Genomic DNA, 13,847 nt, shown 5'->3' with positions numbered 1-13,847 from the left:
CTTTTTTATCACTATGATAACAAACGTGTAATAGGTCACTTTCTGTAAAACGTTACACCGATTCAACATTGTTAAATTTTCAATCGAATATATATAAGAAACGTCGTTGTATTGCTTAATTAGTATATTATTAATCATTTTTGGCTGAAAGGACGTTACGCGGTATAGAATTCTATGAATTGTAAATGCCTCAAAGCTTATATTATGACATAAGACAAGACAACTACACCAACCGTATAAGCTGCTTCAAATATAAAATGTGAACTTCAATATAAATTTCCACTGTCTTACGTGTCTTATCCATTAATGCCGCACCCAAATTTACTTCCTTTTTATAAAAATGTTCAGAAATTCTCATTTTCTTGTCGTTTATACCAAAAGAAGGTGGAGGAAAAAGAGAAACATACACATTGATTAAGACCCTTTTCACGTATGCGCGTCATAAATGAAAAACACTTTGTGTATAGTATAATTAAAAAGTTAATTTAAATTAGTAAAAGGAAGAAAGCACACGTAAAAGCTTTTATCCATGCATGCACGTTGTTTACTGGTTATCGAGAAAGCAGTATCGTCGAAGGATAAGACCTTAACTTTCTTACTCGCATCATAAAGTTTTTCTTCTTATGCAAGAGTATTGTCTCTTAATCCTTATCCATTATCCACAAAATTCAATTTTGTAGGCAACTTTATGAAAGAGAAAAAAATCGTAATGCCTACACCATTTTGACTCGTTTTAATGCATAGAAATGGCCCACAATATCTATTCTTTTAATATGACGTCAAATTTATATTATTTTCGCTAATGTATAATATGTAAAATATCTTGGCAACACGCAGTTATATAGCCTATGTATATGCAAAGTAATATCTTTGACGTTTTAATGCATGAACACTTTATATAATTATATTTTCACTTTTGACATTCAATTTTTATTTTTTCTTTCCTTTTGGTGCTTACTGGTATATATGCATACAGACATTGTAACTAAAAGTATAAAAGCATGTCCGTCCAGTCTACCTAGACTTCAGGCAAATTTTGTTTCTGGTGATTTCGTGTGATCCGTTCTTGTTAATGTGCAGATTCCACGGTCTCATTAACGTAAATTCCTATTTAATTTGTTACTGAAGGTGGTTTTCTTTTTCCAAAACTCCAGCAAATTGTTGCGTACACGTGGACGTGACGCGCAAAACGGTGGCCGTGTATAGGAGACTTCCACTGCAATCTCGTCTTCCTGACACCTTCCAATGATATCTAGCTTCCGCCAAAGAACCTCCCGGCTTACATTTGCCATACTGCAGGAAAGCTTAAGGCCTTAAGGGGATTAACTGATATATTAGTCATTGTTGGTATATCAAGTCTCAACAGTTGGGTGATATATCTAGAAAGCGGGCAATTAAAAAAAAAAAGACGATAATTCAGCACGGAAAAGCCGATAAAATTCGTTTACAAAAAAAAAAACGATAAAGTAAATCTTGTAAACAGTCTACTTTTTTAACGCAGAGGATTCGACACCCTTTCCTTGAAGAAATGACTTTTTTTTTGTCTAAGCAGAAATGTCTTTTTAAGATTTGTTTACAAATATTTTTGTCGCCATTTTTTGTTCTTACAACTTTAAGATTATTTTCTTTTAATTCTTTTCATATATGTAGTCTTTTCTAAATGACAGATTAAAATATTTATATTGGAAAGCTCTAACACAAATATCTCACAAATAAGAAAACAAAAATTAAAAGAATTACTATTTTGTTAAGTGTGTATTTTAAATAGTGAAAGTCCCAATCAAAAATCTCAAATGAAATGTTTTAAATATTTTTGGATCACCATTTAATAAAATAACAGACCTTTAGATTTTTTTTACTTAATTTAGCACTTTAATTTTTAGTCCTACCTAGAAAATTTCACTCTCTTCTTTTTGTTTCCCAACTCGATAGACAATTACAATTTACATGGTATTCCCTCCGTTTTTTTTTTGGTATGATATTTTAGGATAAACACATAAATAAAAAAATTACGTTTATTGAATTACTTGATTACAACAAAACAAAAAAGAATTAGTCATTACTATGCTATACAAATAAGACAAAAAAATTATATTACTTTTAATATTTTAATAGTTTTACCTAAAAATTTCAAACATCATACAAATTGACACAAATACATCTTCTAAACCATCATTTAAAAAGAAACTGAATGAGTATTATATTATGGAGAAACTGGCCTTTATTTTATGACTTGGACATCGAATGACCACGGAGATGTCACACAGGTGCCCTAGGGGTTCTTGACTACTGCATGTTCGTTAATTTGCGTTTCTTATAGAAAAAGTAGCAAAAACATGTTTGTTTGCTTCCAGGTGTCAATGCACCAGAAACAAAATATGTAAACTTCATGAGCTTGTGGAACCGACGTTGATTAAAAAATCTGTCTAAAATTAAGTCTGACCAAAATAACTAGAAATCTAAGAAAAAAAGAACATATGAAGTCCTCCGGTAGTGTTAAATACGTTGTGTTAAATTATGACTGTACATGATACCGTTTTGATTTATTGCGTCATTTGATCTATGGAACTGCCACAAGTCGACCGGTAGTCCATCCTCAACCGCAAAACTAAACTTTTAAACGACGAAAGTTTTCGGCCTAACTATAAACAGGCTGATCTAGATAATTGACTGATTTGACTCATTTTCACATTTTTAATCCTAACATCGAACGAAAAAGGATTATGGAACCACAAATAATTCAATCGAATTTGAGATACCTATCTTTTATATAATTTGTATACATATGTTCAAAAAATGGCTCTTGGTGTCTCGAAAAAGAGAAAAGATTAATATTATAGAATATAAAAGGGGACACTATAGAATATAAAAGGTGACATTATTGAAAGCATACCATTGAGTAGGTTTCATAGCATAGATAGGGATGGATGGCATTTTATTCAGAATAGAAAATACTCGGTCAAATCCGGATATCAAGTAGAAAGAGTTTATCCGGATAAAGGAAAACTTTTACCGGTTTTTGGTCCGTCAATTGATTTACTTAAAGCGCATTGCTGGAAAATTCGCTGTCCACCGAAGATTAAACACTTTTTATGGCAAATTCAGTGAGGAAAAATTTTATATTCGAAGGGTTTATCAGGGGATTTATATTGTGATAGATGTGGCGCGCCAGAGTAAACAATTAATCATGTATTTTTTGAGTGTCCTCCAGCGCGTCAGGTTTGGCTTTGTCCCAAATTCCATCTAATCACACTGTCTTTCCCAATGAATCTATTTTTACTAATATAGATTATTTATTCTGGAAAGTGCTTCCGAAATTGGAAGATCATCAGTTTGCATGAATATTATGGTATATTTAGAAAGGGAGGAATAACAAGGTTTTTAGCAATCTGGATATTGAACCTATGGATATCCTAAGGCTAGCGGAAACCGAACCAAGGCTTTGGAAGGAGGCATAAGTTATCTCTCCACCGGTAATAGGTCAACAACCATCGGATCTGCCGCTCATTCTAGGGAGGTGGTGTTTTATTGATGGATCATGGAAGGACAGAGAGAATTTCTCAGGCCAAGGTTGGTATAGTATTCTCGAGGGATATGATGGATTTATGGAAGTACGGAATGTCAGAGCTTTCCCATCTCCTCTCCATTCAGAGATAGAAGCATTGATTTGGGCGATGAAGTGTATGCGGAATCTAAGGCAGTACATGGTTACATCTGCGACAGATTGTTCTCAATTGGTGAAGATGGTTTCAGAATCTGAAGAATGGCTTTTGCAACCTATTTAGCAGATATCGAGACTTTGAAATGAAGCTTTCACAACACATATATTATTCACGTATCTCGCACGAAGAATCAAAATGCCGACAACCTTGCACGATGTGATAGGAACCAATCGACCTTTGTCGTGTATATAGATGCGGAGCTACCAATTTTGTTTACATAGTCTTCTTGAGTCTGTAAAGTCGATGACAAAAAAAAAAGGTGACACTATGGTATTTTAGAATAGATCGATGCCGCCAAAAGATTTACTAATATATATTCTAAGCTAGCCAACCTTGCAAGAAAACGAATTGACTATCGTCTACGTGATCAAATTTAACTTTTTCATTTACAACTTAAAAATATAGTAAGTAGAAAAGTATATAGTCAGCAGAAATTAACAATTAACAAATCAATAGCCAACCAGACGCACGCACTTGCGTTTGTGACACTCGTCAAACACTTGAATTAATTTGTTTTATAGGTTTGTTGAATCAAGTGGTTCAGAAAAATACCGATGTTTGAAATTGACCGACTCCCCCAAGTGTGTTACACTGCTCCGCCAACTTGTCTTATTCCCCGCGAAAGCAACTTCGCAACATTATCCTAATTGACTGTTTTAACTTTAGTAGCCTAATGATTTTTTTTAGCTATTGTCAATATTTACAAATGTCTATAAACTGTTAAACTGTATTATTTATTTTCAAAGTGCCTCATCGTTAACTGAATAGAGCACCTCAATTACTAATATGAGTACAGATTCTTAAAAACTATTTAAAACAAATGTCAATTACAAAATTAATCAAACAGATATATATCATATAGCAATGATAAAAGACTATTATCATATGTCACCAAAAAACATGGCTTATAACTTTTTATTTTAAAATATTATATTTATTATAATATTCCATCCATTTCAAAAAATATATGATGTTTTGAAAAGTTTTTGATGTTTTAAAATGTAGATGTCTTGATATTTTAATATTAATTATAGTGTTATAGAAAACTATATGAGTAATAGTGTTTTATAATTTTTTTTGATAATTGGTCAAATTAATTTTAGTATATATTTCTTAATTAGTTTTTATACAGTTTGGGAAAGAGGGAGTACTAATATAGATGGTGATAGACTCTATTTGAAAAACAGATGGTTTTTGGACTAGTTTCGGTATTTTTTGTCTGCATTTGATGAAAATATTATTTCCCGGGAGATTTGAATATTAAACTTTATGAGTCAGAAAAATAAAAATAAACTTTCAAGGAGAAAGGAGGAGGCTTCCTTCAGTGTACCGTTGAATCCTTTGACACGTCAAGTCAAACCGGATCTCCAGCTTTTGTCTCGAGAGTTCTAGTCGATGTTTTTCGGTCAATATAATTATAAGGTTAGGACACACTTGCGGTCAAGATTCATGCGAATAAGTAATCATTATCCTTCGAAACGTTTAAAATACCATTACACAAATTGGCAATGACATTTTTTTTTTCAAAAACCAAAGAAACTTTTTGATTAATTTTATAAATTAGATAATACTAGTAATAACATTTTAAAATAGTAAAATAACTACTCTTCGTGTGACTAACAATCCATTATAATTAGTAATTGTAGTATTTGATTTTTTGAAATTTATGTTCAAATATACCATAGTCTATCAAACCATATACGCATACGAATATATAAACACGATTTTATCAGACATATTTTTTAGTTTATTATTCGGAATTGTAAGACTACAAAAATCATGTATACCAATTTTAAAGATAATAATTTATAACATAGAGCAAAGTTTGTCCTAATTGACCCTCACCTACTGAGTTGAAACGAACTTTCAAGTATTTCCGGTACTTTATGAAAGCTTCGCAATTTTCTATTTCGTCCACTTGTATTCTTATTTTCCATTTTCTTGTCAATGTATAACATTGCTTACTTTCACAAAGCACTATCGCTAGCACAACTTGTAGAATACATGTAAAGAAAACACAACAAATGTATTTCCATACATGTGCTTGCAAATTTTATTGTCATGGAGCCTAATTTTTATAATTTTAATAAGAAATCCGTCGTTCTGGTTAATACAAAGCCCTCAATGGATAAAAAGGCATAAATGAGAAAAGCAATATAGGGAAGGCAAAGGTAAACAACTAAAAAACATTAGAAAACAAAAACTTCAAACCTAAACCTTTTCCTTAAAAAAAAAAAAAACCACGGCAAAATTAAAAAACAAACAAGCAAAGAAAAGTATTCTTCAACTTGGCTGGCTTCTTGTGTAGTCTATATATATTCCCTTAAACCCTTTCTTAAAACCCAACAGCTTCACAATCTCTCTCTCCTCCTCTTTCTCTTCCTCAACATGACATCAAGAACAACCGCAAGACTTCCTAGTCTCATTAGCATTCTTTTCCTTGTTTCTCTCGTTTTCTCAGGTGATTTAATTTTTATCATAATTTTCGTCAATCATTAGTTGGTCATATTTAGTCTCCTTATCGACATGATTGTCCCAATTTTAGTAACTATTTTTTGGTAACCTCTAGGATTTTTCAATGAAATTAATATAAAGGTGTTGCATGACATTATTTTCTAAAATTCTGATTCTTTGATTGGATATAACTGCAGGGAATATACTACAAATTGTAACGTCTCTTGGCATCAACTACGGACAAGTTGGGAACAATTTGCCTTCACCGGATAAAGTTATTAACCTCTTGAGATCTCTAAGGATCACCAAAACAAGAATCTACGACACTAATCCTCAAATTCTTAGTGCCTTTGCAAATTCAGACATAGAGATCATCGTCACCATAGAAAATCAAGTTTTAACGTTGTTACAAGATCCTCAACAAGCTCTCCAATGGGTTGATTCTCATATCAAACCATATATTCCGGCCACAAGGATCACCGGAATCATGGTCGGAAATGAGCTTTTCACCGACGAAGACTCTAGTTTAATCGGGTAATTAATAATCACTGAATCTCAAATCTAATTTCTAATTCTAACTAATTAGTAAAGTTCGACCAATTAGAACGATCACATTAGATAACAAATTATTTACTAGTTATTGAAACTCCACTTTGATTTGAATAAAGTTTAAGCAACTAAAAACGTCTTAAAAGGTAAAAGACTCTTTGATTTAATAAAACAGCTAATCACAAACTAAAGTATATTCACATTGAATTTTATTTATATAACAATTGAAATTACTTGTCTATGATTTTAGAGAAATAGTAACATATTTTATTCAGCTAGGTGCTAAATTTTCTTTACAATAATGCTAACTTTAATTCATTCGTTCTTTTGGTAATAGATACATGATGCCAGCGATGATCAACATCCACAAAGCCTTGGTCCAATTAGGTTTAGACAGATACGTTCAAGTCTCCTCTCCAAGTTCCCTCGCAGTCCTTGCCGAATCTTATCCTCCATCAGCCGGTAGTTTTAAGCCGGAGGTTTCCTCCGTGATGCAACAACTTTTACAATTCTTGGAAGCTACGAGATCTCCCTTTTGGATCAATGCGTACCCTTACTTCGCCTACAAAGACAACCCCGACAAAATCCCCATAGACTACGTCCTATTCAACCGTAACGTCGGCATGACCGATCCCAACACAAGACTACATTACGACAACATGATGTATGCTCAAGTCGACGCGCTTGCTTTCGCTGCTGCGAAACTAGGGTACCGTAACATAGAAGTTAGGGTTGCGGAAACAGGGTGGCCATCAAAAGGAGACGCTGGAGAGGTTGGAGCGTCTCCTGCGAATGCTGCCACGTATAACAGGAATCTTATGATGAGACAATTCGCCGGAGAAGGCACTCCGGCTAGACGGAACTCGAGGCTAGATGTTTATATATTCGCCTTGTTCAATGAGGATATGAAGCCGGGTCCTACTTCTGAGAAGAACTATGGCATATTTCGACCCGATGGATCATTGGCTTACAACTTGGGATTCTCTACGATGTCTACGACGACTGCGAATTCACAATCTGTCACTTATTCATCCTCTGCCACTAAGGTACACATTACTTTATATTATATGGTTTGTTTTGTTCACAATGAGTATAAATGTTGTAATAGTAATGAGTTCTCTGTTTTCTCTTCCTACAGGCAGTGAATAGGACCACGGCGACCTTGGAGTGTTGGACAATTTTGATATTGGCGATGATTCAAGTTGTAATATCAAGACTATTTTAGAGGGGAATTTATTGAGTATATATATAATAATTTGAATTGGTTAGGAGATAAGTATCTATGTAAACAATTTAATTATTTAAGTTCGATAAAAATAATTTCATATTCGATTCAATATTCTAATCCATAAACATGTAAATTGGTCATATGGATATCGATAAATCAATTAATAGTCAATAAACTAAAACAGTTTATTGCTCAAGAAAAAAAAACATATTGGCGGCTTGTTGCACATGCAAAGCTTTGTGTTACTTTGACCCTTGGGACAGAATCCACAAACACTAGCGGTTTGGAATCAATCAGCCACATATTGTTTCTCTAGTTCAAGATATAGACATAGCTAATTCTCTGTATATTGTTAGATATTTTAAATATACTCCTTAAAGTATTTTTACTTAGAATTAGATGCAAAACTATAGCACTGGAGTGGACGGTACGTAAAACTGGAACTGACGCTAAGAAAAAAAGCCATGAAACAAGAGCTTATGCTCACGATGCAAATTCACATGTTTATTTTCCAATTCTATCGGCTTAATATACTCTCTTGTTCTTGCCGCAAAACGATGCGTTTTGACCTTGAAAACAGAGGGAAATATGCTATTTCTCTCCATCTGTATTAATGGTACCATCGTATTTATATTACTTTACCGACCTCTTAATTTTAATTTTTAACTCGCAGAATAAGATAGTTTAGCCGCACGTACGGTAAAATAAATATTGTTTAGTTTTGCTAAAAAAATATATTGTTTAGTTAAACTTTACAGCTGGTTAAGCAGCCCTATAATATGCTATGTATACTATATTTGTAACTAAGCAAAACTAGATTAACATAAATGAAATGACAAAAAGAAACGTAACATATATGCTAATTACTTTTATACATTGGACCATGAAAAAATATGCATCGATCATAACAAATATCTCTTATTCAAAGGTGAAAAAGATGAAATATACAACAGTGGAAGAACAAAATCGTTTCTTGTACCGGCCATTAAAGAATTGCGAAGACCGGGTTTTGGAGAACTCTAAGGCTGTGTTGAAAGATCGCAGAAGAGAGTGGTAGCGGAATTAGGGTTCTGGTTATGACAAGGAGATGAACCGGAAGGAGGTACGAATCCTTTGGGAAGCATAACAGAGAACGTATCCGGTCCGACCGGACGGTTAAAACCGTTACTGCTCTTCTTGGTCATCATCTTGAAGTAGTTGGCACGGTGACGAAGACCACGGCGACGAATACCATGGCGGTAGTAGTAGTAGTGGTGGTTATAACGAAGACGACGGTGTTGATCTCGTTGACCCGGGTTCAAGATAAACGGCGTCATTTTCTTGATGTAGACGAGTTGGTGCGGTGATTCGTCCCCGTTGAGAAAGGGTTCTGTCTTTCGTGTAGATACTCTTGTATCTTGATTCGATGAAGATGTCGATGATGATGATGACGATGGTGAGATAAGGAAGACGAGAGTGAGAATGAGAGAGATGATGAAGCTGTTGAGAAGGTTGTGTTTCATCGTAACATCCATTGAGATTGAGAGCGAGAGAGAAAGAGAGTAGGGTTTTTGGTCTGATAGAGAGAAGATGAAACAAAAGGATGTGAGCAAGGCATTGCCATAGTTCTTGATATAAAACCCGGCGAGAATCTTAATTTTGATTGTGTATAATTTTGAAAATTAGTTGGGCCTATAGTTGTGGTCGGGCCCATTAATCTCTTTCGGCCATCGAAATTTCGTGGCTTCTTTATTGATTTCATGCACAGTATACAATTGTTTTTCAAATAGTTTTTGATTTGTTAGATGAGAGAAGCTAGAGTCTTGTTTATCAAGTTTCTGTGGATTAAGATCGTCAAACTTTAGTTCTCCAGATTCATATTGGATGATCTAACTTTTATATAAAAACTGGGTTACAAAATTACAACAATGATATACATACTCTCCATCTCTATGGAAAGGCAAACATTGATAATAATACAAGTCACGTGACTCACGTCAAGAGTCTATGCTTTCAAGCTCATTGATGTAAAAATACAAATGATCACCATCTCTAATGACATTTACATCATCAATCTCAGCGTTTTCTGCACTGGTGACCATTGTGAAGCTTCTGTCTCCAAAATTTTCACCTACATAATTTAGCAGCTTTAGTTAGTTCATGGAGGTTAATTCTCATGTTCCCTTGTTTGTTAGAGCATATTAAGAAATGAAATTGCTTAATTACCTGCAAGCGTCATAAGCTCTTCCATCGAAGCAGGTAAGATTATGAGCTTCGACAAATCTTTCCCCTGTGACTTCAAGTGGATGGTAACTCTCCTATCTCCCGGCTTAGCGGCTTCTTGTTTACTGAATCTGCAATATGAATATGTTTCCGGTGGAGGAAACTTAAACGGAGTAAGATCTGCATGAGAGCAACTTTTCCCATTAATATCTTTGTTTTCTTTTTCCCCTTCTTCTATCTCAATCCTATGCTCTTGACTTCTTCTGGTAGACTCAAAATCAACATTCTCTGAACCATTCAGTTGTAAATATTTGTGACCCTTTCCTTGACCACTGCAGTTTCCTTCTCCGTTCTTTGGACCACCACCAAGCCACTCCTGGAGGAGGAAGTCTGGTTGGTTGTTTGTATCATCAATTGCTATTGACTGTTGCCCTCTAAGTTTCTGAAAATTTCATCATAATAATAACAAAATGAGTTTAATATTGTGTGAAAACACCTAACATAAACTCGGTTTCCACTAGTTTCATCTTTTGCTTACTTACCATGAAGAGGTTGTTCATTATGATACGTCCATCTTCAATATGAGCTTTCATAGCACTCATCAGAGATTTTTTGCTTACCCGTAGTATTTGAGATAGTTCTGCTGTCCTAACTGTGAAAGGTTGTGGTGTAGAGCATAAAACACCAATCTCTCCAAATGCATCTCCAACTACTGCTTTGCCTTGAACCTACATGAATGTAATGATTCTGGTTGATTATTGTTATTTATTTGATCATAAAAATATTCTTTTTGGTCAAATATTTTGTCCACATACCTGATTTTCACCGTCAATGTAAGCAGTAAAATCCTGCATAATCACCACCCCAGAGAGAGAGAGAGAGTAAAAAATGTTAGTAGGTAACTTCAACGTTCCTATGACCTTATTGTGTTTCAAACTAAAATTACTCACCACTGCCCCTGAGACTAGAATATAAAGATCCGTAGGAGCTTCGTTCTGTAGAATTACATCTTCTCTGGGTGGGAAGTACTCAGCATCTATATCTGAAACCTTGGTCGGAAAGGGTAAACAGAGTTGGTAACTTTGTGGGACAAAGAACAAGAAAAGGGTTTACAGATGAGTGTTTTACCAACTGAAAGAGGAAGTTGCGAGAAACTCCTTCAAAGAGGTACACTTTCTGAAGGATATGGAGGAATAGATAGTTTGAAATGCTTGAACGAATCGCTTTAGGCAAACCATTCAAAGTCTCCTGTTGTTTCAGACCCTCTGTCTTGAACTTTAAGCAGATGTGTGATAACATCTGGTCTTGTATGTTCGGTGGGAGTTGGTTTCTTGATGCAAACTCTGAAGCAGCTCTAACAGTATCCCTCTGTTGAATCACCTTTTTTATTAGCTTAACTGAATAGATGAAGCGACGTCAAAAGAAAGTGAGTGGGCTTACAAAGGTTCTGGTGCGGCTAGTCCAGTGAACCACAAGGTTGGTCATGTTTCCAATCAAGTAAGATGTGAATCCCAAGTTGAAGAGCATGTAAAAGACATCGAACAGCATTTCTCTTGGATTCTCAGCATGCAAGTCTCCATATCCTGTTGTTGTTAATGTTGTAATTGACCAGTAAAGAGCAGTCACGTATCTGCTCCATAGGCTTGCTTCCTTGAAATTTGGGTACACAGCTCCTATCCATGTTTTTCTTGGATCAGGATATTGTTCTGCAATGAGGTAGTTGAAGCATCCAGCACAATGTACTGCAAAGAGTGTGACCTGACATAAACAAGTACGCATTGTAAGTTTCTTGTTGTTCAAGAAAAGAACAGAGCTTTCCTCTGTTTTTGAGACTTACCGATATGAGCTTTGTGCAACGTGTCCAGAAGTAGTTGAAGCGTATATCTTTCTCAAGCCTGATGCAGAGGAGTAATGAGGGTACCTCTTATGAACATGAAGTTACAAATGGTTTGCTTATGTTTTTAGTTTTGAAAATGAACCTTGCAAACAGTGAGCTGACTCGTCTGAGACGCCAGAGCCTGAGCATGTTAAGAACTCTGAATCCTATTTCACTTCCATTGTAGTTAAACAGGAGACTCAGTGACTGGAACGGAGCTGTCGAGCAGACATCAAAGGCGAACCAAGTAGAAAGGTACCTTTAAAATGTGTGAGAATATAAGATCCCACAGTTACGATGATGAGATATGAATAATATATAAGGTACTTGAACCAATTATTTTTGAATTATAAGCTAAAGTAACTTAAGAAAATGTTTCATCATGTCCCAAAAAAAACATAACATATTATGAAACGTCTGCTTACTTTCAAAACGCAAAACCTTACTAGTCTTGTGTAGATTTTCTCACCTTATAGCTATTTTCTTATGATTGTCCACTAGAAGATAAGAGTGGCTGTCTAGATACGCAACGAAGAAGGTGAGAACAATATCAACAGCAAAGAAGCCATTGACAATGTTGTCTACTATGAATAGTGCGTCTTTCTTGTAGGTGATGAATGCAAACTCAAAAGGACAAATCCAAGCTGAGTATACCACAAGAATGACCAACCACATCTCCCATGCCCTGTTACAAAACATTAAGCCGCAATTATTTCAAGAAAACAGCAAAATAAAAGAAGTATACACATAAGGAAGTGTATCTAAAGATGATAAAACACCTGAAACGTGGATCAAAAGGAGAGATAATGTGTTTACGAAGCTTGGTTGATTGGTTAATTCTTGCTCCAAGAGATGGCAAGAGATCAGCAGAAAGGAAGCTGCCGTGTTTTCTTGCGTCCATATTGTATTCTTCAACGCAGAATCTTTCAAAGAAGTTTCTAGTGCAAGAGATTGACATCTTGTTTTGAGTGGTTTCTCTTCAGCAAGGTAGTTATAAATAGAGTGAGGAAACTTGTGACAAGTATCACAAGCTAACGAACTTTTTCTTCTTTCTTTCTCTCTCTCACGTTGGTTCTGACCTTTACTACATCAACTTGACCTGACCCATGTCTTAACGTTTTCTGAAAAGGAGATTATAAAAACGATTTTTTTTTTATTTTGCAGAGAAAGGTGGTTTAACTATTTTACACAGACTCAGTGCACCATTAATGCTGCAAAAACCCACAAGAAGGCTTACACAAGAAATGATTAGGAATGTGAAATTATAAGAACAGAGAAGTGTTGGTACGTTTGGAGGAAGAAAAGTTAACAAGTACTATACATTTTAGTGGCAGACATTGAGATTTTACAGCAGAAATGCTTTGGCGTTTCTTCTATTGACAGGAAGTAAATATTTGAAAATTGAAGAGAAGAAGGAGAAGGAGAAAGAGGACGCAATCTTGTTAATGGAGTTTCTACTTGATGAGATTGTGACTATGGTGGAATATCCATTTACTTAGCATTTGGAGGCCAATATATATACATACATACAGGAATCAAGAAATGGACCAGGTAAGGGCAAAAAGATGGTCAGAATAGAATTTAATGGCCGAAAAGGATAAAAATAAATGCTAGTAGTATTCGTTAAGTATCTTATAAAAATACTTTACTGTATGCATTTTCAAACATTGCTTAGTTGATTACTCTTGGTAATATGTTGAGCGGTTTACAGGGACTAACCACAGAAGAAGAACAAGTTCTTAAGATTCTCTTACATGGGCAGCTCATGTGTAATGATGACAAGTGGACCAATGACAGTTCTCCGCATCAGTGAATT

The 13,847-nt window shown here is 34.9% G+C and overlaps 3 protein-coding genes across 5 annotated transcripts; 1 reads left to right on the top strand and 2 right to left on the bottom strand.

Annotated features, from left to right (window-relative positions):
- The first annotated feature begins 6,064 nt into the window (after positions 1-6,064).
- On the top strand, positions 6,065-8,057 carry LOC108830322 (glucan endo-1,3-beta-glucosidase 14). The gene is made up of 4 exons (XM_018603926.2): positions 6,065-6,183; positions 6,374-6,710; positions 7,063-7,771; positions 7,864-8,057. Exons 1-4 carry the CDS (start codon positions 6,111-6,113, stop codon positions 7,948-7,950), a joined length of 1,206 nt encoding a protein of 401 aa, XP_018459428.2. The 5' UTR covers positions 6,065-6,110; the 3' UTR covers positions 7,951-8,057.
- Positions 8,058-8,847: 790 nt separating this feature from the next.
- LOC108841479 (uncharacterized) lies at positions 8,848-9,528 on the bottom strand. Its single transcript, XM_018614234.2, has one exon. It carries the CDS (start codon positions 9,465-9,467, stop codon positions 8,973-8,975), a length of 495 nt encoding a protein of 164 aa, XP_018469736.1. The 5' UTR covers positions 9,468-9,528; the 3' UTR covers positions 8,848-8,972.
- A 284-nt stretch (positions 9,529-9,812) lies between these two features.
- On the bottom strand, positions 9,813-13,521 carry LOC108826025 (potassium channel KAT2). 3 transcript variants are annotated; one of them, XM_018599399.2, is made up of 12 exons: positions 13,353-13,520; positions 12,811-13,152; positions 12,501-12,716; positions 12,135-12,290; positions 11,993-12,050; positions 11,596-11,913; positions 11,284-11,523; positions 11,106-11,204; positions 10,971-11,003; positions 10,698-10,883; positions 10,159-10,597; positions 9,813-10,063 (listed from the first exon to the last, which is right to left on the bottom strand). In XM_018599399.2, the coding sequence occupies exons 2-12, from the start codon at positions 12,987-12,989 to the stop codon at positions 9,930-9,932; spliced, it is 2,058 nt and encodes a 685-aa protein (XP_018454901.2). In that variant the 5' UTR covers positions 12,990-13,152; positions 13,353-13,520; the 3' UTR covers positions 9,813-9,929. The 3 variants fall into 3 exon arrangements, with proteins under 3 accessions (XP_018454901.2, XP_018454910.2, XP_056859031.1); XM_018599408.2 differs by having other exon boundaries at positions 10,776-10,883; positions 12,811-13,521; XM_057003051.1 differs by having other exon boundaries at positions 12,811-13,520.
- Between the last annotated feature and the right edge of the window lie 326 nt (positions 13,522-13,847).

This window comes from Raphanus sativus, chromosome 2, assembly GCF_000801105.2.
Source record: "Raphanus sativus cultivar WK10039 chromosome 2, ASM80110v3, whole genome shotgun sequence".
Classification (NCBI taxonomy): Eukaryota; Viridiplantae; Streptophyta; class Magnoliopsida; order Brassicales; family Brassicaceae; genus Raphanus; species Raphanus sativus.
The sequence above is the reverse complement of the archived record's forward strand: the minus strand, read 5'-3'. Positions and strand labels throughout refer to the sequence as shown.